Source organism: Hemibagrus wyckioides, linkage group LG09 (genome assembly GCF_019097595.1).
Source record: "Hemibagrus wyckioides isolate EC202008001 linkage group LG09, SWU_Hwy_1.0, whole genome shotgun sequence".
Classification (NCBI taxonomy): Eukaryota; Metazoa; Chordata; class Actinopteri; order Siluriformes; family Bagridae; genus Hemibagrus; species Hemibagrus wyckioides.
Genome location: NC_080718.1, coordinates 28,423,935 through 28,450,656, shown reverse-complemented (window position 1 = coordinate 28,450,656; position 26,722 = coordinate 28,423,935). Strand labels below are relative to the sequence as shown.

General features: G+C 42.2%; 2 protein-coding genes across 5 annotated transcripts in view; both read left to right on the top strand.

Annotated features, from left to right (window-relative positions):
- The window catches only part of plb1 (phospholipase B1), a 58,839-nt gene extending 47,582 nt beyond the window's left edge, over positions 1–11,257 (top strand). For 2 of the 4 annotated variants that reach the window (XM_058398317.1, XM_058398318.1), the window contains 3 exons: positions 9,450–9,545; positions 10,257–10,331; positions 10,894–11,254. In XM_058398317.1, the coding sequence (XP_058254300.1) occupies positions 9,450–9,545; positions 10,257–10,331; positions 10,894–11,145 (423 nt within the window). In that variant the 3' untranslated portion in view covers positions 11,146–11,254. Of the gene's footprint in view, positions 1–9,449; positions 9,546–10,256; positions 10,332–10,893 lie in introns of all 4 variants that reach the window. The other 2 variants (XM_058398315.1, XM_058398316.1) reach the window with 2 other exon arrangements.
- Positions 11,258–13,124: 1,867 nt separating this feature from the next.
- On the top strand, positions 13,125–24,728 carry ppp1cb (protein phosphatase 1, catalytic subunit, beta isozyme). Its single transcript, XM_058399354.1, has 8 exons — positions 13,125–13,253; positions 14,519–14,650; positions 19,289–19,519; positions 19,626–19,730; positions 20,040–20,111; positions 20,250–20,401; positions 20,596–20,730; positions 22,110–24,728. Exons 1-8 carry the CDS (start codon positions 13,202–13,204, stop codon positions 22,212–22,214), a joined length of 984 nt encoding a protein of 327 aa, XP_058255337.1. The 5' UTR covers positions 13,125–13,201; the 3' UTR covers positions 22,215–24,728.
- Positions 24,729–26,722: the final 1,994 nt, after the last annotated feature.

Sequence of the window (26,722 nt, the reverse complement as noted above, 5' to 3'; positions counted from 1 at the left end):
ACACTACACTACACCACACTACACTATACCACACTACACTATACCACACTACACTATACCACACTACACTACACCACACTACACTATACCACACTACACTATACCACACTACACTATACCACACTACACTATACCACACTACACTACACCACACTACACTCTACTACACTATACCACACTACACTACACCACACTACACTCTACTACACTATACCACACTACACTATACCACACTACACTACACCACACTACACTATACCACACTACACTATACCACACTACACTATACCACACTACACTCTACTACACTACACTATACCACACTACACTATACCACACTACACTATACTATACTACACTATACCACACTACACTATACCACACTACACTATACCACACTACACTATACCACACTACACTACACCACACTACACTCTACTACACTATACCACACTACACTACACCACACTACACTCTACTACACTATACCACACTACACTATACCACACTACACTATACCACACTACACTACACCACACTACACTCTACTACACTATACCACACTACACTACACCACACTACACTCTACTACACTATACCACACTACACTACACCACACTACACTCTACTACACTATACCACACTACACTATACCACACTACACTATACCACACTACACTACACCACACTACACTCTACTACACTACACCACACTACACTACACCACACTACACTCTACTACACTATACCACACTACACTATACTACACTACCCTATACCACACTACACTACACCACACTACACTCTACTACACTATACCACACTACACTACACCACACTACACTCTACTACACTATACCACACTACACTATACCACACTACACTACACCACACTACACTCTACTACACTATACCACACTAGACTATACCACACTACACTATACCACACTACACTACACCACACTACACTCTACTACACTATACCACACTACACTATACCACACTACACTACACCACACTACACTCTACTACACTATACCACACTACACTATACCACACTACACTACACCACACTACACTCTACTACACTATACCACACTACACTACACCACACTACACTCTACTACACTATACCACACTACACTATACCACACTACACCACACTACACTATACCACACTACACTACACCACACTACACTCTACTACACTACACCACACTACACTACACTCTACTACACTATACCACACTACACTATACCACACTACACTACACCACACTACACTCTACTACACTATACCACACTACACTATACCACACTACACTCTACTACACTATACCACACTACACTACACCACACTACACTACACCACACTACACTCTACTACACTATACCACACTACACTATACCACACTACACTCTACTACACTATACCACACTACACTATACCACACTACACTATACCACACTACACTATACCACACTACACTATACCACACTACACTACACCACACTACACTCTACTACACTATACCACACTACACTATACCACACTACACTACACTATACCACACTACACTATACCACACTACACTATACCACACTACACTATACCACACTACACTATACCACACTACACTATACCACACTACACTATACCACACTACACTATACCACACTACACTATACTATACTACACTATACTATACTACACAATACCACACTATACTACACTATACCACACTACACTATACCACACTACACTACACTATACCACACTACACTACACTATACCACACTACACTACACTATACCACACTACACTACACTATACCACACTACACTATACTATACTACACTATACTATACCACACTACACTACACCACACTACACTCTACTACACTATACCACACTACACTATACCACACTACACTACACCACACTACACTATACCACACTACACTATACCACACTACACTACACCACACTACACTCTACTACACTACACCACACTACACTCTACTACACTATACCACACTACACTATACCACACTACACTACACCACACTACACTCTACTACACTATACCACACTACACTATACCACACTACACTACACCACACTACACTATACCACACTACACTATACCACACTACACTACACCACACTACACTACACCACACTACACTATACCACACTACACTACACCACACTACACTATACCACACTACACTATACCACACTACACTATACTATACTACACTATACTATACTACACTATACCACACTACACTCTACTACACTATACCACACTACACTACACCACACTACACTCTACTACACTATACCACACTACACTATACCACACTACACTACACCACACTACACTATACCACACTACACTATACCACACTACACTACACCACACTACACTCTACTACACTATACCACACTACACTATACCACACTACACTATACCACACTACACTATACTATACTACACTATACCACACTACACTATACCACACTACACTATACCACACTACACTATACCACACTACACTACACCACACTACACTATACCACACTACACTATACCACACTACACTACACCACACTACACTATACCACACTACACTATACCACACTACACTATACCACACTACACTATACCACACTACACTACACCACACTACACTCTACTACACTACACCACACTACACTACACCACACTACACTCTACTACACTATACCACACTACACTATACCACACTACACTACACCACACTACACTATACCACACTACACTACACCACACTACACTCTACTACACTATACCAAACTACACTATACCACACTACACTACACCACACTACACTACACCACACTACACTATACCACACTACACTATACCACACTACACTACACCACACTACACTCTACTACACTATACCACACTACACTATACCACACTACACTACACTATACCACACTACACTATACCACACTACACTATACCACACTACACTATACTACACTATACTATACTATACTACACTATACCACACTACACTACACCACACTACACTCTACTACACTATACCACACTACACTATACCACACTACACTACACTATACCACACTATACTACACTATACCACACTACACTATACCACACTACACTATACCACACTACACTATACCACACTACACTACACTATACCACACTACACTATACCACACTACACTATACCACACTACACTACACCACACTACACTATACCACACTACACTATACCACACTACACTACACCACACTACACTATACCACACTACACTACACCACACTACACTACACCACACTACACTATACCACACTACACTATACCACACTACACTACACCACACTACACTCTACTACACTACACCACACTACACTACACCACACTACACTCTACTACACTATACCACACTACACTATACCACACTACACTACACCACACTACACTCTACTACACTATACCACACTACACTATACCACACTACACTATACCACACTACACTATACCACACTACACTACACCACACTACACTATACCACACTACACTATACCACACTACACTATACCACACTACACTATACCACACTACACTACACCACACTACACTATACCACACTACACTATACCACACTACACTATACCACACTACACTATACCACACTACACTACACCACACTACACTACACCACACTACACTATACCACACTACACTATACCACACTACACTACACCACACTACACTATACCACACTACACTACACCACACTACACTACACCACACTACACTATACCACACTACACTATACCACACTACACTACACCACACTACACTATACCACACTACACTATACCACACTACACTACACCACACTACACTCTACTACACTATACCACACTACACTACACCACACTACACTATACCACACTACACTATACCACACTACACTACACCACACTACACTATACCACACTACACTACACCACACTACACTCTACTACACTACACTATACCACACTACACTATACCACACTACACTCTACTACACTATACCACACTACACTACACCACACTACACTCTACTACACTATACCACACTACACTATACCACACTACACTATACCACACTACACTCTACTACACTATACCACACTACACTACACCACACTACACTACACCACACTACACTCTACTACACTATACCACACTACACTACACCACACTACACTCTACTACACTATACCACACTACACTATACCACACTACACTACACTATACCACACTACACTATACTACACTATACTATACTATACTACACTATACCACACTACACTACACCACACTACACTATACCACACTACACTATACCACACTACACTACACCACACTACACTCTACTACACTATACCACACTACACTATACCACACTACACTACACCACACTACACTCTACTACACTATACCACACTACACTATACCACACTACACTCTACTACACTATACCACACTACACTACACCACACTACACCACACTACACTCTACTACACTATACCACACTACACTACACCACACTACACTATACCACACTACTCTACACCACACTACACTCTACTACACTACACTATACCACACTACACTACACCACACTACACTCTACTACACTATACCACACTACACTATACCACACTACACTACACCACACTACACTCTACTACACTATACCACACTACACTATACCACACTACACTACACCACACTACACTACACCACACTACACTATACCACACTACACTACACCACACTACACTCTACTACACTATACCACACTACACTACACCACACTACACTCTACTACACTATACCACACTACACTATACCACACTACACTACACTACACCACACTACACTCTACTACACTATACCACACTACACTACACCACACTACACTACACCACACTACACTATACCACACTACACTACACCACACTACACTCTACTACACTATACCACACTACACTATACCACACTACACTACACCACACTACACTCTACTACACTATACCACACTACACTATACCACACTACACTACACCACACTACACTCTACTACACTATACCACACTACACTATACCACACTACACTATACCACACTACACTACACCACACTACACTCTACTACACTATACCACACTACACTATACCACACTACACTATACCACACTACACTACACCACACTACACTCTACTACACTATACCACACTACACTATACCACACTACACTATACCACACTACACTATACCACACTACACTCTACTACACTATACCACACTACACTCTACTACACTATACCACACTACACTCTACTACACTATACCACACTACACTATACCACACTACACTCTACTACACTATACCACACTACACTATACCACACTACACTATACCACACTACACTACACCACACTACACTACACCACACTACACTATACCACACTACACTCTACTACACTATACCACACTACACTATACCACACTACACTATACCACACTACACTACACCACACTACACTATACCACACTACACTATACCACACTACACTACACCACACTACACTATACCACACTACACTATACCACACTACACTACACCACACTACACTACACCACACTACACTATACCACACTACACTATACCACACTACACTACACCACACTACACTATACCACACTACACTACACCACACTACACTATACCACACTACACTATACCACACTACACTATACCACACTACACTATACCACACTACACTACACCACACTACACTACACCACACTACACTATACCACACTACACTATACCACACTACACTACACCACACTACACTCTACTACACTACACCACACTACACTACACCACACTACACTCTACTACACTATACCACACTACACTATACCACACTACACTCTACTACACTATACCACACTACACTATACCACACTACACTATACCACACTACACTCTACTACACTATACCACACTACACTATACCACACTACACTATACCACACTACACTACACCACACTACACTCTACTACACTATACCACACTACACTATACCACACTACACTACACCACACTACACTACACCACACTACACTATACCACACTACACTATACCACACTACACTACACCACACTACACTCTACTACACTACACCACACTACACTACACCACACTACACTCTACTACACTATACCACACTACACTATACCACACTACACTACACCACACTACACTATACCACACTACACTACACCACACTACACTATACCACACTACACTACACCACACTACACTATACCACACTACACTACACCACACTACACTACACCACACTACACTATACCACACTACACTATACCACACTACACTATACCACACTACACTACACCACACTACACTATACCACACTACACTATACCACACTACACTATACCACACTACACTCTACTACACTACACCACACTACACTATACCACACTACACTATACCACACTACACTATACCACACTACACTATACCACACTACACTATACCACACTACACTACACCACACTACACTCTACTACACTATACCACACTACACTATACCACACTACACTCTACTACACTATACCACACTACACTACACCACACTACACTACACCACACTACACTCTACTACACTATACCACACTACACTACACCACACTACACTCTACTACACTATACCACACTACACTACACCACACTACACTCTACTACACTATACCACACTACACTATACCACACTACACTACACTACACCACACTACACTCTACTACACTATACCACACTACACTACACCACACTACACTATACCACACTACACTATACCACACTACACTACACCACACTACACTCTACTACACTATACCACACTACACTATACCACACTACACTACACCACACTACACTCTACTACACTATACCACACTACACTACACCACACTACACTACACCACACTACACTATACCACACTACACTATACCACACTACACTACACCACACTACACTATACCACACTACACTACACCACACTACACTATACCACACTACACTATACCACACTACACTACACCACACTACACTACACCACACTACACTATACCACACTACACTATACCACACTACGCTACACCACACTACACTCTACTACACTACACCACACTACACTACACCACACTACACTTTACTACACTATACCACACTACACTATACCACACTACACTATACCACACTACACTACACCACACTACACTCTACTACACTATACCACACTACACTATACCACACTACACTCTGCTACACTATACCACACTACACTACACCACACTACACTATACCACACTACACTCTACTACACTATACCACACTACACTACACCACACTACACCACACTACACTCTACTACACTATACCACACTACACTATACCACACTACACTCTACTACACTATACCACACTACACTATACCACACTACACTACACCACACTACACTATACCACACTACACTCTACTACACTATACCACACTACACTATACCACACTACACTATACCACACTACACTACACCACACTACACTCTACTACACTATACCACACTACACTATACCACACTACACTATACCACACTACACTCTACTACACTATACCACACTACACTATACCACACTACACTACACCACACTACACTCTACTACACTATACCACACTACACTCTACTACACTATACCACACTACACTATACCACACTACACTCTACTACACTATACCACACTACACTCTACTACACTATACCACACTACACTATACCACACTACACTCTACTACACTATACCACACTACACTATACCACACTACACTCTACTACACTATACCACACTACACTCTACTACACTATACCACACTACACTATACCACACTACACTCTACTACACTATACCACACTACACTCTACTACACTATACCACACTACACTATACCACACTACACTATACCACACTACACTCTACTACACTATACCACACTACACTATACCACACTACACTATACCACACTACACTACACCACACTACACTCTACTACACTATACCACACTACACTACACCACACTACACTCTACTACACTATACCACACTACACTATACCACACTACACTATACCACACTACACTACACCACACTACACTATACCACACTACACTACACCACACTACACTCTACTACACTACACTATACCACACTACACTATACCACACTACACTATACCACACTACACTATACCACACTACACTACACCACACTACACTCTACTACACTACACTATACCACACTACACTATACCACACTACACTACACCACACTACACTCTACTACACTACACTATACCACACTACACTATACCACACTACACTACACCACACTACACTCTACTGCACTACACTATACCACACTACACTACACCACACTACACTATTCCACACTACACTATACCACACTACACTACACCACACTACACTCTACTGCACTACACTATACCACACTACACTACACCACACTACACTATACCACACTACACTATACCACACTACACTACACCACACTACACTCTACTACACTACACTATACCACACTACACTACACCACACTACACTATACCACACTACACTACACCACACTACACTACACCACACTACACTATACCACACTACACTACACCACACTACACTCTACTACACTACACTATACCACACTACACTATACCACACTACACTACACCACACTACACTCTACTACACTACACTATACCACACTACACTATACCACACTACACTACACCACACTACACTCTACTACACTACACTATACCACACTACACTACACCACACTACACTATACCACACTACACTACACCACACTACACTATACCACACTACACTATACCACACTACACTATACCACACTACACTACACCACACTACACTATACCACACTACACTACACCACACTGCACTACACCACACTACACTATACCACACTACACTATACCACACTACACTACACCACACTACACTACACCACACTACACTATACCACACTACACTATACCACACTACACTACACCACACTACACTACACCACACTACACTACACCACACTACACTCTACTACACTATACTACACTAACAAAATGTTCTAATATACCAATAAGAATGTAGCAGTCATACTCAACACACACACACACACACACAAACACACACACACACACAAAAGACTCACATCAGTGTATCTCCTGCAGGACCGACAGCCAGACCTGAGCTTCTTCTCAGTGGACTGTTTCCACTTCACTGAACGTGGACATGCTGAGATAGCCATCGCACTGTGGAACAATATGGTGAACACACACACACAAACACACACACACACACACATTTTACACACACATGCAGAAATTCTTCTGAGAATGTGGCCATGCTGAGATTCTACCTTTACTCTGTAGAACAATATGCTGAGTGCACTCACACACACACACACACACACTTTGGCATGTGCAGATAATTATACAAATACATATTTCTCCTGTATTATTTTACTTCATGGTTGTGTGTCTTCATGCTTCTGATAACCCAAAGTACAGCATTATTTATTGGGATGTAAAATCCTAAACATTAGTCTGATCATTGTTTATACAAATATTGTGAGGAATTAGAATTTAAAGTTATGGATCACTGAGATTTTGAGATTTTCATCATTTTAATCAAATTAATGTGAATATTTTGTAAGTTGTGAATGTAAAGTATCAACATTTACACTCAACTTTTTTGTTTTTAGGAAAAAAAATGATGAATTAGGCTCCAAAGCTGTCAATCAGCTCATTAACCACACCCACTTATTAATCAGCAAATATTTCCTATAAAACTTTATCATAAGTAGGATTACTGGAGGGGTTTTTTTTTTTTTTGGGAGAAACATTTTACCTCGGTCAGCCACTAGAGGACCTCAGAGAGAATTCTGGCTTCACTGCTGACCCCCTGTCACGACGTCCACTCGTGAACACTACTGATTGCACCTTTAATGTCATTTTGTCCTTTCCCTTCTGTACCAGTTGGAGCCAGTGGGCAGCAAACAGACCTACAACAACTTCACACATGATCGCAGCAAGATACACTGTCCCTCAGAGGTACACACACACACAAGAAAACAGCATTTTCCTTAAATAATCATGTACAGGATACAGGGTTGTGTGAAGACAGGCTACAGGAAGTTCAGGAAGTGTGAGTTGAGAGAAGGTTTGATTAAATTCCCCGTCAAGAAAAATGAATAAAAGTTTATTAAAGTTTAGATCACAGTCTGTTTGTTTAGATTCACTACAGACTGAGAGACAGAGATGGACAAACATACAGACACAAAGAGTCAAATAGTGAGAGAGAGAGAGAGAGAGAGAGAGAGAGAGAGAGAGAGAATTTGACAGAAAGACAGAAGAACTAGATATAAAAACAGACAAACACAGACAGACAGACAGAAGGACACATGATAGATTGATAGATAGATAGATAGATAGATAGATAGATAGATAGATAGATAGATAGATAGATAGATAGATAGATAGATAGATAGATAGATAGATAGACACATAGATAGACAGACACATAGATAGACAGACAGATCTCTTTTTCTCTCTCACACACTCTCTCTCTCTCTCTCTCTCTCTCGCTCTCTCTTCTATCTTCTCTCTCTCTCAGACTCATCCCTTCATCTTTACCCGAGTAAACAGTTTCACCTCAGAGCCTCTTGACCCAACAGATCATTCTCCATCTCCCATCAGCCCCCAGGGCTCAGTGGCATTATGGGTAGCTGTACTGTTGACCATCGCTGGAGCTCTAGTGGGCGGAGTCTTGTCCTGGTTCACTCTGTCCTGCAGAGCACAGAGGAAGAGGACGAGCAGCGAGAATCTGAGCTCTGTTAAGATTCAGGGTTATGAAAGCAAATTTTAAATTCATTCAATCATTCCAGATTCTAGTATAATTTAATAATAATAATAATAATAATAATAATAATAATAATAATAATAATAATAATAATAATAAACACTCATACGGTTTATTATGTATAAAATGAAAATGTGTATGATTATGTGTAGAAATGATTTTTTGTAATTAAAATGAGCTTCCAAACTTCTCTTTGTGTCTTTATTCTGATGATTGTCAACTTGGTCAAACCGGTTCTTCAAAACCAGCAGCTGGTTCTGAGTTCTTTCTCATTCCCAGTACCAACACACCTGCACCAGGTATTCTGTGATTTTTACTATGAGTTTATGAAGTGTTAAAGACTGCTAGAGAGGAAGGATACTGACCGCAGTGGACTAAACGCAGAAATGTGGAGATCTGCTGTAATTTCATGTCTTGACCAGCAGGTGTCGGTAAATTCAAAGAAATTAGAGATGAGTCACATTAAAATGGCGGAACTGTAAATGACATGCACTGAATCAGATCGCTGAAGGAAATTAATATTAATCTGATAGAATTATGATTAGTTATAAGTACAGTCACTGATACAGCAGAAATCTGCCTTTCATTAATGGATTTCTTTTATTTTAATTCATAGAATAAAACGACTAACAACTGTAACTGACACTTAACATCTCTTTAAGATGTCTCTTTTTCTTTTCAAAGAAACACCGTTTTTTTGAGAGCGCATCTTCCTGAGCAGTTCTAGCTATTTCAGTTCGTTTATATTCATGCCTGTGAGATAATAAACCCTATCTGTTGTGTTCATAACCTGCTTCTCCTGGCTCAGCATCCAATGAGGTTAATCAACTTAGAACAAAATATAACAAATTCATTCGCCAGTTTATTAGAAAACTGAAATTAAAAGCATGGTTTGCTAATTTGATAACATCAAGCTATACAGTAGATTAGTTCTGTGTGATAGAAAAATATCACAGACAATCAAGGGGAAGGTGTAGAGGACAGTGATGAGACCGGCCATGCTGTATGGTTTAGAGACAGTGTCACTGAGAAAGAGACAGGAGTCAGATCTGGAGGTAGCAGAGCTGAAGATGTTGAGGTTCTCTTTGGGAGTGACACAGTTGGACAGGTTTAGGAATGAGTACATCAGAGGGACATCTCATGTTGGACGTTTGGGGGACAAAGTTAGGGAGGCCAGATTAAGATGGTTTGGACATGTCCAGAGGAGGGAGAGTGAGTATATTGGTAGGAGAATGTTGGACATGGAGCTGCCAGGCAGGAGGAAAAGAGGAAGGCCAGAGAGGTGGTATATGGATGTAATAAATCAGGATATGAAGCTAGTGGGTGTAAGTGTTGAGGATGCAGAAGATAGGGATAGGTGGAGAGAGACGATTCACTGTGGAGACCCCTGAAGGGGAAAGCCCAAAGAAGAAAAAGAAGCTATAAAGTAGGTTAGCCTGCTTTCTTTGCTAATACTTGCTCACATTCTAGCTAATGGTGTATGTTACGAACTTACAGAAACTGAATGGTTTTATTCAAAGTGACATTGGTGCTAAAATATGACTATAAATAAAATAAAATAAAAATATGACAAAATTTTCATCAATTATTTACTTTTTTACTTGAGAACATTTTTCTACTTTTGCTTAGATAAAAGTATTTCTTAGCAAAGTAGTACTTTGTCCACTACTGATTTTATTTTATTTTATTTACATTTTAAATTTTTTATTTATTTATTTATTTATTTATTTATAATTTCATTTTATTTTATTTTATTTTGTTTTATAGCTTATTGGCACATTATATGGCATTATTGCAGTAATGGCGCCCTCTCGTGGTCACTAAGTAAAACATACACAAGTATTACACTATCAGCGCCATCTAGCGGTCACTAAAGTAAAAATAAAATACATAAGTATTGCACTATCACCGCCCACTAGCGGCCACCAAGTAAAACATACACAAGTTTTGTGCTATTAGCGCCCTCTAGCGGCCACTAAGTGGAGAAAATACATAAGTGTTGCACTATCAGCGCCCTCTAGCGGTCAGTGTCGCATTGCAGCGCTAAAGTTCAGTTGAGAAGATGGCGGAGAGTGAACTGAACGTAGACAGCCTCATCTCTCGGTTGTTGGAAGGTAATGTTTGTGCTGCTGGCTGATCCTTTTAATATTGTTTTATTTGCTTTTAATCCATTCGGAGCTTCTTAAAGCGCCTGATTTCTGCTGAATAGGAAGCTGTGCAGCGTTTTTTGCAGTTAGCGCGTCGTGCTAGCGGCTAGTCTGTTCCGCTAGCTTGCGTAGCCGGCTAATGTTTACAAACAGTATCGTCAGTTAGCTTAGCAACCGCGGGTCTGTAATGTCACTGGAATTGATATTAGACTCGGGTTTTGTTGTTTAGTTAGCTAAACTGGTTAATTGGGTGACTAACTAGTTGAAATAACTCGCTGGGTTTAAGAGATGACCTGATAAGGCTCCGGTAAAGCCTCCCGCGTTTGGAACGCTGGTAAGTTTTTAGTATTTTCGTTGAATAATGTCGGTGTGGAAATATTCTTATTTCAATATAAATATTGCTTCACGTTTATTTTATTGTTTTTCCTGGATATAATTTGGAAAGCTCGTATTTGTGTCTGTGTCTCGGAGGCGTCTTTAGGATTGCGTTCTGTCTGATTAAAATCCGCTTTAAAACTAAATGCAACACGAAATCGCGTCGTGATTGAACTCTGCATGAAAACTGGGAAGCGTCTATTGTATGAAGCGGTCAGGATTAAGGGTGGACTAAAGGTGTGTGTGTGCGCGCGCGCGTGCGTGTGTCATATGTTTTAGACGGTCCACACAATGCACACGGTGTTTCCTCAGTGTCTCCCTGATCCTTTATCACACAGTTTACTGTAATTTCTCATTACATTCTGTAGTTCATGACAATAGAAACACACACACACACAGGAGTACCGGTACTCACAGTACTGTATTGTGGGAGTAAAGTGCAGTAAGTCCAGGATCTGTTCGTGACTACTGCCTCTTATTTTTTCTCTGTACTGTGTATTGAAATGAAGCTGTATGATTAAATGACAGTGTTTCCTCTCCCCACGTGACCTTGGTGATGTTCCCGTCACAGCGTGTGCTGAAGTGTGTTACTCTTCTCACAACACCCGCTTTCTGAGGCGAAATCTGTGGAATTTCAGAAAGGGACACTGCTCCCAGCTGTTAGAATCTTTACATGCCTCTGAGGATGAACAGTTACCATAGAAACTGTAACCTATTACACTGAGGGTGATGATAAACCTGTTACAGGAAATTAATCAACACCTTTTGACCAATCAGAATCTAGAATTTCATGTGATGTGGTGGTGATGATGATGAAGATGATGGAGGATCTGTGTCTCTCTCTCTCTCTCTCTCAGTGCGAGGATGTCGTCCAGGGAAGATTGTCCAGATGACGGAGGCCGAGGTTCGAGGTCTGTGTATTAAATCCAGAGAGATCTTCCTCAGTCAGCCCATCCTGCTGGAGCTCGAGGCACCTCTTAAAATCTGCGGTACGGCTGCCAACTCGTCCTCCTCTTCATCCTCCCATTTCCTCTGCTTCCTCTCTCTCTCTCTCTTTCTTTCTCTTTGTTTCTTCACTCTCCATCTGTCAGGGTCACGCAGGGCAGGGAAAATGCTCAAACGTTTAAAAAGTTTTTAGCCATTCAGACTGCACAGAGATGTGGTTTATATAACTGCTCCAACATAGCCATTCTCTCTCTCCCTCTCTCTCGCTCTCGCTCTCTCTCTCGCTCTCTTTAAAGGTGAATAAATATGGGCAGAATTGAACATGTGCTGTTTAAACCCCAGAGAGATGGAGCAAAATCATTAGTGCTGATGAATATTAAACATTTTATCATGAAATTAGTGATCCTGCTATGAGTGAGTGGATGGATGGATGAGTGAGTGATCAGGTAAATGGATGGATGGGTGATCAGGTGGGTGGGTGGATGGATGGATGGATGGATGAGTGGGTGAGTGAGTATTGAGGAGTATCGCTGAGTGATCAGGTCATCTTTTACGCTCTCTCTCTCTCCCTCCCTCTTGTTCCTTCCTCCCTCGCTTCTTGATAGCCTTTGACTCTCTGTCCTTCTTTCGCCTTCATACTCTCTGTGGATTTCTCACATCGCATATACTTTCAACACACACACATACACACACACACAGACAGAGGGAGAGAGAGATTTCGGATCAACACTCCTCTCAGTCAGCATACAGAAATAGTTTATCCTCCCACTTGCAAACGCCTGAAACACACACACACACAGCTGCAAACCCACAGTCCTGCTCCTGCTGAGATTCACTTACACAACAAATACTATTACACACTCACTTACACATGTCCAAATACTGACCATTACACTGTTATTATACTGACCAACACTCACAATAAACTCTCCCTCTCTCTCTCCCTCTATCTATCTATCTATCTATCTATCTATCTATCTATCTATCTATCTATCTCTCTCTCTCTCTCTCTCTCTCTCTCTCTCTATCTATCTATCTATCTATCTATCTATCTATCTCTCTCTCTCTCTTGCTCTCTAAGAAGGAAAGTGGAGTAAGAGTTACTATAATGGTTCAATAGCTAACATTATTCTTAGATTCACCTCATCACTTGTACTGTGTGTGTGTGTGTGTGTGTGTGTGTGTGTGTGTGTGTGTGTGTGTGTGGACCCCGTGGTCCCTTCTCCAGCACTTTCTGTGTGATGATTTCTAAATGAATCAGATGTGTGTTGTATTTTGAGTGTGTGTGTGTGTAAGTAGAGCAAGATATAAATATGAGTCTAATGAGGACAGGAGCTTTGGAGGAAACTCTGCCTGTGTTAATAATCTCACAGGCACGACTAACACACACACGGTGACATTGTGCGTCTTTGACCTTTGTTTGTCAGAGATGGGAGGTTAGGTTTTCATGGACCAGCGTGTGTGTGATCAGGACGTCATTAACCTGGATTCTCTCTCCCTGGATGATGAAGGTTCAGAGTCCGACAGAGTACGTGCCTTCATTAGCCTCGCAGGTCCTTCACGAAACATCTTGAGACCGTGCTCTGCTGCAAACACCTGGAACTACACCTCACATCCAGAAGCTCTTGGTCCAAATTCTTGAATCCATACTAAGGGCTGAGTCTTGTTTGTGGGCGGGGCTTGTATCACAGCTTTGCCTTTGCATACAACAATTCCTTCTGAACGAAATCACAAATTCATGTTCTAATACGTAGAGCAGATATGGAGCAGATCTCTTATGACCACAGGGATCACAAAGCTGAATGAATTAATGGTCTCCAATGTTATAGAAGTCTGTCCAATGTGTTAGAAGTCTGGTTTTATTTGGGTTTAAACCAATCGCTTTACTCAGCATGTGGCCCCAAGAACCGTGGAACAGTTGAAGCAAACCCCAGACCAGCAATTTCATGAAGACCTGGTTGGTTTGGACCGCTTTCCTGGCTTGAAGAACAGGCTTCAGGGATCAAATAGGGGGATGGTAGGTTAAGGCTCTGGGTTGTTGACCGGAAGATCAGGGTTCAAGCCCCAGCACTGCCAAGCTGCCACCTTTGGGCCCTTGAGCAAGGCCCCCAACCCACCCTGTTCCAGGAGCGCCGTATCATGGCGCTCTGACCCCAACCCCCAAGGATGGGATATGTGAAGAAAGAATTTCACTGTGCAGTAATGATTATATGACAAATAAAAACAACTTAAATCAAGGGAGCCGAATCCAGAAACCTACATGAGTGTGAAAATGGTCTTTTATTTGATTTTGGCTTGCAGTGTTTAAGCCTCTCGGCTCCAGTGTCTGCAGAATCGTAGCTGAAGCTGTGCTCTTCAGCTTCCTAACAACCTGGGATATGCTAAAAAACAATTTAATGATGTCTTGTATTTGAAATACTTTAGCACTCAGAGCTAATGAATCATCATGGGTGAGGTGTTTATTCTCTGGGATTGGGGCTGTTATTACTAACCACAAGGATTCTTGCTCATACTTTGTACACAAAATGCTTTACTGCATTAATGAGCTGACTGTTATATACAGTAAAAGCATTTCATCCTCCTAACTTTAACAGTTTTGTTAGATTTTTCTCCTTCTTTTGACCCACTTCACACTGAGCGTTTGTGAAAAATGAGAGAAGTGTAAATTCAACAACAGTTGGTTGGCAGAGACTGTGAGCGTGAAGGCCAGCGCAGTGGGAATTGAGGCTCTGGAATCCTTCCCGCACTGTAAGAATCACAGCCAGCAGCCACCGATACTGCGTCTCTGAGCCGGCGTGTCTTTTAGCGAGCTAATGTTTACTCAAAATCAACAAAAAAGCACCAGGCCACATCTTTGTTCCAGTTCAAGTCATTGAGGGTGACTTGTTTTTGAGCTCACATTCACATCAGTGTTTTAACCAAACTCCAGATGCTTATCAGGTTGCTCATCAGAGTTCTGATCTCCAGGCATTTAAATATTGTTGATTTAGGTCCAGAACCTAAACCAACAGGTCAATGTTGTTGACCTGACCGCTAGGTAAGTTTGCAGACCAAGCAGTGTTGGAGCTGTTGAGCCAATCTCTCGAGAATGTTCAGATTTCAAGATTCAAGATTTCAAGAAGCTTTGTTGTTATTTCAACCACATATATCTGACGCAGTACATAGTGAAATGAAACATTTCTCCAGGACCTGGTGCTACAGAAACATACAACATAAAGATCAAACACAAGAGCAACACAAAGCTAGGACAGTCGTGAGTCAGCAGAGTGAACGGCAGTGGATGGAGCACACAGGTTCAGGTTCCTCATTGACATTGTTTACCTGATTTTGGTGTGAGGATCAAGTCTTTAAAGGTATGACCTGATCTGAGTAAGAGTCATTGTCATGTTTGTTGATATAGTTGACCTCATCTCATGTCCAGAGTTATCCCATCTCTGGGTGAGGAGCATTAATGTTGTTGACTCAGTCTTTGTTTATGGGTCAGTTGTGCAGTGAGGTTATGGACCTGGGCTCCATGTTAGTTCTGCTAGTTCTGCTAGTTCTGCATCATTGGTGTTGACCTGATCACTGGATGAGGGTCAGCTCCACATTGATGTTGTTCACCTAGTCCTCACATGAGGGTTCATCAATGGTCTTGACCCTTTCCTTGAGCAAGAGTCAGGTTGGCATTTACTTTGTTAACCTGATGTTTGGCCTAGTGGCAGTTCCACATCACTGTTGTTGGCCAGGTCAGGTTAGCATTGGCCACTTTGACTCTGGTCAAGAGGCATTTCCTCATTTTATATTTTTAGCCAAATCTTTGGGTGAGGGTCAGGTCATCACTGACATTTTTGAGCCTTAGGTTCTGTATCAGTGTTGGTCCTTGCCCAAAAATTGGTTCAGCAAAGTTGATTTGTTGCTGACCCAAACCCGGGCTGAGTTTCTGTTCTTCATTGATGTTGAAGGGTCAGCCTTCTGTTGAAGTGGTTGATGCTATCCCCAGGTGAGGGTCAGGCGTTCATTGGCATTCTTGACCCAGTCTAAGGCCTAGGGTCAGGTTTGCACCAGAGGTCCATTCCACATAAACATGGTCAAGCTGATGTCTTGGCCAGAGTCCATTCCACATTACTTTTGTTGACCCAACCTCTGGCTCTGGTTCATGTATTCATTTACAGTGTTGAACTGATTTTAGGGCAAGAGTCAGGTCTGCATCGATGATGTTATCTACCATGGCCTATCCTCTGGGTGAATCTTTGGTGTGTGTGTTGATGTTTTTGAACTAATCCCAGGACCTGGCATGGTGGTGGTGTCAGTGATGAAGCTCTAAAATATTGACATAGGTTTATTTAAAAAGAAAAGGCTTGAATGGAAATGCAGATATTGTATATAGTTTTGACTATAATGGGCACAGTTATGTGATCTCTCCTTATTTTTTTACTTCCTGTAATTATCTGGCACTTTTTCTGAAACAGTAACTCAGTGGAAGCTGGCTCTTGGTTGGTTTCTGTCTTATTTGGATAAAAGCTTGTGTGCACCACTAAAGAGAGAATCCACACAATGCCAAATTTGTAGTATTTTATCTTCTCTTTAATATCAAATGACCAGGACCAAGAGCTTCCCAACAAATCTAGCAATGCAGTAAGAGCTATTGTCTTCATGTTTGTATGATTTTACATGTATAATAATGGCACATTATCCTGCAGGTGATATCCATGGGCAGTACACTGACCTGCTGAGGCTGTTTGAGTATGGCGGTTTCCCCCCAGAGGCCAACTATCTCTTCCTGGGCGATTATGTGGACCGAGGGAAGCAGTCCCTGGAGACCATTTGCCTGCTGCTGGCCTACAAGATCAAGTACCCGGAGAACTTCTTCCTGCTCAGGGGCAACCACGAGTGCGCCTCCATCAACCGCATCTACGGCTTCTACGATGAGTGTGAGTCCAGCTTGGGTCAGATGGTCATTTGGGGTTATTGAGTTTTTAAAAGGAGGTACACTTATGTACTACTTTTGTACAAGGTGTGTGTGTGTGTGTTTCTCAGGTAAGCGCAGGTTCAACATAAAGCTGTGGAAAACCTTCACTGACTGCTTTAACTGCCTCCCCATCGCTGCCATCATCGACGAGAAGATTTTCTGCTGCCATGGAGGTAGACCCCTCACTCCCTCACCTGAATACACAAAAATGAGCTTTTTTTGTAGAAGCAGATTCACCAAATCCAACCTCTAGGTGCATGTGATGTAAATAAAGTATTTTAAACATAGGCTTTTTTGTAACTTCAGACTTTTTGTGATATCTTTCTGTGATATCTTGTTGGAGTATATCTAAAATATAGCATGTCTAACATAGATCCTCAGACTTTTATATTTTGTTTGTTTTTGTCCGTTAATAGTTACTCTGAGAGCAGCAGTGATGGTCATTTCTGGTCATCAGTTCATAATCCTTCTTTTCTCCTCAGGTCTCTCTCCTGACCTGCAGTCTATGGAGCAAATCCGAAGGATCATGAGGCCTACAGATGTTCCAGATACAGGTGTGTGTGTGTGGGGATTAAAGTCTGAAAGTCCACTGTTAGCAACCATTTATAGTTCATTAGTTAATGTGTAATACAAAAATCTCTCTCTCTCTCTCTTTGTCTGTCTGTCTCTCTCTTCTCCCCCCCCCCCCACAGGTCTGCTGTGTGATCTGTTGTGGTCTGACCCTGATAAAGATGTGCAGGGTTGGGGAGAGAACGACCGGGGTGTGTCCTTCACCTTTGGAGCCGACGTGGTCAGCAAATTCCTCAACCGCCACGACCTGGACCTGATCTGCCGAGCGCACCAGGTAAAAACCTCCTCTGTGGTGTTACATAATCTCCATCCTGATTGTTCAGAAGGTGTTGATCACCTTTCCTCTAACCACAGCTCTGATAATCACAGGTTGATATGTTAAACTGTTACTGTTTCCATGGTAACTGCTGGCTCGCGGGAACTGGTATGGTGGATGATGTCTGATTTCTTCCTCTGCATGTGGTGTAGGTGGTGGAGGACGGGTACGAGTTCTTTGCGAAGCGGCAGTTGGTCACTCTGTTCTCTGCTCCAAACTACTGCGGGGAGTTTGATAACGCAGGGGCCATGATGAGCGTGGACGAGTCCCTCATGTGCTCCTTTCAGGTGCAGCATCATCTCGCGCACACCCACACACCCACACACCCACACACCCACACACACACACACACACACACACACACACACACTCTTTATGCAGGTACTAATTTCATACTGGACATTGAAAAGAGGAATCATATTTAATAACTTTAAAAAATAATTTCGAACAATTTAATAATATAAAATCTCTCTTTTATTTTTATTATATTTTCTCTCTATCTCTCTCTTTTTGTCTTTCTGTCTCTTTGTCCCCCTATCTCCTTTTTTTTGGATCTGTTTCTTTTTCCTGAATCTGTTTTTCTTTCTCTCTGTTTCTCCAATCTGTTGCTCTCTCTGTTGGTCTCTCTGTCTGTCTCTTTCTCTCTTTTTTACTGCCTTTGTCTCCCCCCCTCTCTCTGTCTCTCTCACACACACACACTCTTTGTGTCTCTCTCACACTCTACATTTCTCTCTCTTTTTTACTGCCTGTCTCACCCTCTCACACACACACTCTCTTTCTCTCTCTCTCTCTCTCTCTCTCTCTCTCTCTCTCTCATACTGTACATCTCTCTCTCTCTTTTTTTTACTGCCTTTGTGTGTCCCCCTCACTCTGTCTCTCTCACACACACACACACTTTGTCTCTCTCACACTCTACATCTCTCTCTCTTTTTTACTGCCTTTGTCTCTCCCTCTCTCACACACACACTCTCTCTCTCTCTCTCATACTGTACATCTCTCTCTCTCTTTTTTACTGCCTGTCTCACCCTCTCTCACACACACACTCTCTTTCTCTCTCTCTCTCTCTCTCATACTGTACATCTCTCTCTCTCTTTTTTTACTGCCTTTGTGTCCCCCTCACTCTGTCTCTCTCACACACACACACACTTTGTCTCTCTCACACTCTACATCTCTCTCTCTTTTTTACTGCCTTTGTCTCTCCCTCTCTCACACACACACTCTCTCTCTCTCATACTGTACATCTCTCTCTCTCTTTTTTACTGCCTGTCTCACCCTCTCTCACACACACACTCTTTCTCTCTCTCTCTCTCTCTCATACTGTACATCTCTCTCTCTCTTTTTTTACTGCCTTTGTGTCCCCCCCTCACTCTGTCTCTCTCACACACACACACACTTTGTCTCTCTCACACTCTACATCTCTCTCTCTTTTTTACTGCCTTTGTCTCTCCCTCTCTCACACACACACTCTCTCTATCTCTCTCTCTCTCTCTCTCATACTGTACATCTCTCTCTCTCTCTTTTTTTACTGCCTTTGTCCCCCCCTCTCTTTGTCTCTCTCACACACACACACTCTCTTTGTGTCTCTCTCACACTCTATATCTCTCTTTCTCTTTTTTATTGCCTTTGTCTCTCTCTCTTTCTTTCTCTCTTTCTCTCTCTCCCTCAGATCCTGAAGCCCTCAGAGAAGAAGGCTAAGTATCAGTACGGAGGTGTGAACTCGGGCCGCCCCGTCACACCTCCCCGCACCACACAGGCCCCGAAGAAGAGGTGAGCGGCCTGCCCCGCCCATCCAACCCACCAAGCCCCACCTCCCCAGCCCAAACATACACAGCCTGGAGGCGGTACTTATTCACAATCAGCCTCCCTCTCTCTCCCCTCCTCCTTTACTCTTTTCTTAATGTGGGTGTACATAATTTTTGCCGTGATCAGGTGATAAGCGCTTTCCGTATGTCTCTGCCTGTTCGGTGGTATTTTTAATAATATTCATATTACTAATTACATGGATGCGAATGGAGGATCTCTCACTCTCTCTCTCTCTCTCTCTCTCTCTCAGACACAGTATTGACATTAATATCGATGTTACCGTGATTTCTACATAGGGTGTTTAATTCATGAATTGAAAACTGGGGGCTTTAAGTTGAACGTGTTCATCTTTATCAGTATACACTCTCTGTTTTTACACACCTCACTCTGAAAAGATGTACAGCACACACACACACACTACAGTATGATGTAATGCAGCCTCGTTGTAAGATCAGGCTTCAGTATATTTTTATCCGTCCAGCAGTGACTCAGAGGCCGAGCAAGCGGAGAGATAGGACCAGAGAAGGAGGACGTTGAGAAACGTTATAAATCCTGTCGTCTGCACGTAAAGATAATTTCAGCCGGGAATAAAGTGCTTTTCCACAGACACGGACATCCTACCCTGGTGCTCTGAGTGGCTTAGGAATAAAAAACGACGGCTCTCGGAGAGCCTTATTTACTCTCCAGCATTACTGCTTCATGCAGCAGTACAGGTAGCTCATGATAGATGAGGATATACACCATATGGTGCGACTGAATGAGACCAGGAACAGACGGACGTTTCATCAGACGTTTTCCTCAGCCTGATGCTAATAACAGTGCATGTTCTAACGCTAGCTGAAGCAGCTGAATGTTCCTCTTAATTGGCAATTTCACTGATCTACACCATAAAGCAGTTCAAATATTAAGAATAATCCATTCCTGACAGCGATCTCCTCTCTGTTCATTTTCCGCTGTGATGATCTTTGTACCGTTTTCTGTTCATGCGGTTTCTTTGTAGCAGGAAGTATGTTGTCATGGTGATAGTGACCCTCCCTCCAGTCTTCAGCGTTTTTTGTTGCAGATGTTCACACTCTAGCTTTATTTACGAGTTTGTGATATTAGCCAGCTGTTTATGTTTAGCTTTGTCTAATCAATCCGTTCTGGCAGGTTTTCACAGTGCAGGAGGTCATGTGACCGATTTCACCCAATAGAACAGAGGGTGTGATCACAACAGGGAGCCACACAGTTCTGTTTCTCTCTTTGTCTGTTTCCGTCTGTCCGTCATTCTGTCTTTCTCTTTGTCACTTTTTCTGTCTGTTAGTTTCTCTCTGTCTTTCTAACTCTTGTTCTTTCTCTCTCTGGGTTTTATTTACTGTTTCTCTCTCTGTCTCTTTTCATCTGTCTCTCTCTCTCCCTCTTTCTCTGTCTCTCTCTCTTTCTCCCTCTTTCTCTGTCTCTCCCCCCCCCCTCCATCCCTCTCACTCTCTCTCTGTCTCTTTACCCCTGCCCCTCCCTCTTTCTGCCCCTCCTTCTCTCTTTCTACCTCTCCAACCCCCTCTCCCTCTCTCTCTCTCTCTCTCTCTCTCTCTCTCTCTCTCCTCCTCCCTCCCTCTCCCTCTCCTTCTCTCTCTGACAGTATCGGATGAAACACCAGGTCCGTGTCTGTGGAACATGATTAGAGAAGAATTTGGCAGGTTCACTGCAGGATCAGATGCAGAACAGATCAGATGTTCAGGCTTGATTTAAACAGAACGAGGAAACGGCAACAATTTTACACACACTTATATTTGCACAATGCTTTTTCCTCTTAATAATAATAATAGTGTTAATGTTGAAGGGGGATTTCATTTGGAGTGCAGTGGCCTCTCTCTCTCTCTCTCTCTCACTCAGTATTGATGTGATGATCACTTAAGATTTAAAAAGAGAACATTACAGCAGTCATTGTGTCTTCATTCTCCCTCTCTTATTCTCTTTTTTGTTTGATTCTTTTACCCAAACAGAGAAGCGATGGATTTTTTTCCCCCAGTTCAGACAATTTCTGTTCAGTGCTCTTTTTTTCCTAAAGGATAGTATTGGGTATGAGACCTGACGGTCGTTGAGTTTTTCATGCACTAAGATAAGACAAGGGGTTAAATGTAATGTAAATTTTATCCGGAAGTGAAGACGTGGCCAGTGCAGTGATGGCGCCCCCTGGTGTGTCCCAGGAGAGAGAATATAGCACAGTCTGTACTCGATTTGGAGGCGACGATGACGATTAAAGCAGAAATCGTTTGATTGGCTGACGCTGCGGTCAGTCATGCATGTTCTCAGAACACTTTTTTTTCCTTTTTGTGTGGACATTGTTGCCTCTTTGATATTTGTCATAATTTTATTTTGTTTTTAATTTTTTTTTCCTTCCTTAATTTATAATTGGATGTCAGGGAACATATTCCAAAACACAAGCAAAATTTGTATAAGTGGGTTTCACGTTCTTTGAACTCAATAAATGGAGCTAAAACAACTTACTGCCCTGTTTGTGTTCCTGTCTTCTATTATTGGGGTCCGAGCACCGAAGGAGCGAGGCCAGAGGCCTTGCACTGTAGGTGCGGAAGCTCTATTGTTTTCGTTAGAATTTGTTTTATTTTTTTTATTTTCGTTTTTTTTTTTTTCAACCTTTCGGGGCATTTTGGACCCCTTAACCTGCTCAAAAACTCTTGAAAATCAGCAGACAGGTTGGAATCTGCGGCCATTAGGACATCACTGTGGATCGACCCTGGGCGTGGCACACACCCATTACAGAAAATCTTGCTGCATAGCTGATACACACTTGCTCCATGTACAACTTGGTACACACTTAGATCTCATTAAACTGAACAACTTTCACACTGCATGTCATTAAGTCTAATCCACAGGAAGTGAGGTATTGAGTTGTTTGCAAAACGCACCCAATGGAATGTGAAATACTCCTCCTAGGGAATTGATACAACTGCCACCAAACCCAGGCTAATATGATCTCAAGACATTGATACAACCGCCACCAAACCCAGGCTAATATGATCTCGACATTGATACAACCGCCACCAAACCCAGGCTAATATGATCTCGACATTGATACAACCGCCACCAAACCCAGGCTAATATGATCTCAAGACATTGATACAACCGCCACCAAACCCAGGCTAATATGATCTCGACATTGATACAACCGCCACCAAACCCAGGCTAATATGATCTTGACATTGATACAACCCCCACCAAACCCAGGCTAATATGATCTCAAGACATTGATACAACCGCCACCAAACCCAGGCTAATATGATCTCAAGACATTGATACAACCGCCACCAAACCCAGGCTAATATGATCTCGACATTGATACAACCGCCACCAAACCCAGGCTAATATTATCTCGACATTGATACAACCGCCACCAAACCCAGGCTAATATGATCTCGACATTGATACAACCGCCACCAAACCCAGGCTAATATGATCTCGACATTGATACAACCGCCACCAAACCCAGGCTAATATGATCTCAAGACATTGATACAACCGCCACCAAACCCAGGCTAATATGATCTCGACATTGATACAACCGCCACCAAACCCAGGCTAATATGATCTCAAGACATTGATACAACCGCCACCAAACCCAGGCTAATATGATCTCGACATTGATACAACCGCCACCAAACCCAGGCTAATATGATCTCGACATTGATACAACCGCCACCAAACCCAGGCTAATATGATCTCAAGACATTGATACAACCGCCACCAAACCCAGGCTAATATGATCTCGACATTGATACAACCGCCACCAAACCCAGGCTAATATGATCTTGACATTGATACAACCCCCACCAAACCCAGGCTAATATGATCTCAAGACATTGATACAACCGCCACCAAACCCAGGCTAATATGATCTCAAGACATTGATACAACCGCCACCAAACCCAGGCTAATATGATCTCGACATTGATACAACCGCCACCAAACCCAGGCTAATATTATCTCGACATTGATACAACCGCCACCAAACCCAGGCTAATATGATCTCGACATTGATACAACCGCCACCAAACCCAGGCTAATATGATCTCGACATTGATACAACCGCCACCAAACCCAGGCTAATATGATCTCAAGACATTGATACAACCGCCACCAAACCCAGGCTAATATGATCTCGACATTGATACAACCGCCACCAAACCCAGGCTAATATGATCTCAAGACATTGATACAACCGCCACCAAACCCAGGCTAATATGATCTCGACATTGATACAACCGCCACCAAACCCAGGCTAATATGATCTCAAGACATTGATACAACCGCCACCAAACCCAGGCTAATATGATCTCAAGACATTGATACAACCCCCACCAAACCCAGGCTAATATGATCTCAAGACATTGATACAACCGCCACCAAACCCAGGCTAATATGATCTCAAGACATTGATACAACCGCCACCAAACCCAGGCTAATATGATCTCGACATTG

What these genes read in the sequence shown, in the direction of transcription:
- ppp1cb (XM_058399354.1), top strand. Translation starts at nt 13,202, where the DNA reads ATGGCGGAGAGTGAACTGAACGTAGACAGCCTCATCTCTCGGTTGTTG. An exon ending in GGCACCTCTTAAAATCTGCG is followed by an intron (nt 14,651 to 19,288) that starts GTACGGCTGCCA and finishes ATTATCCTGCAG; the next exon opens with GTGATATCCATGGGCAGTAC. An exon ending in GATTTTCTGCTGCCATGGAG is followed by an intron (nt 19,731 to 20,039) that starts GTAGACCCCTCA and finishes TTTTCTCCTCAG; the next exon opens with GTCTCTCTCCTGACCTGCAG.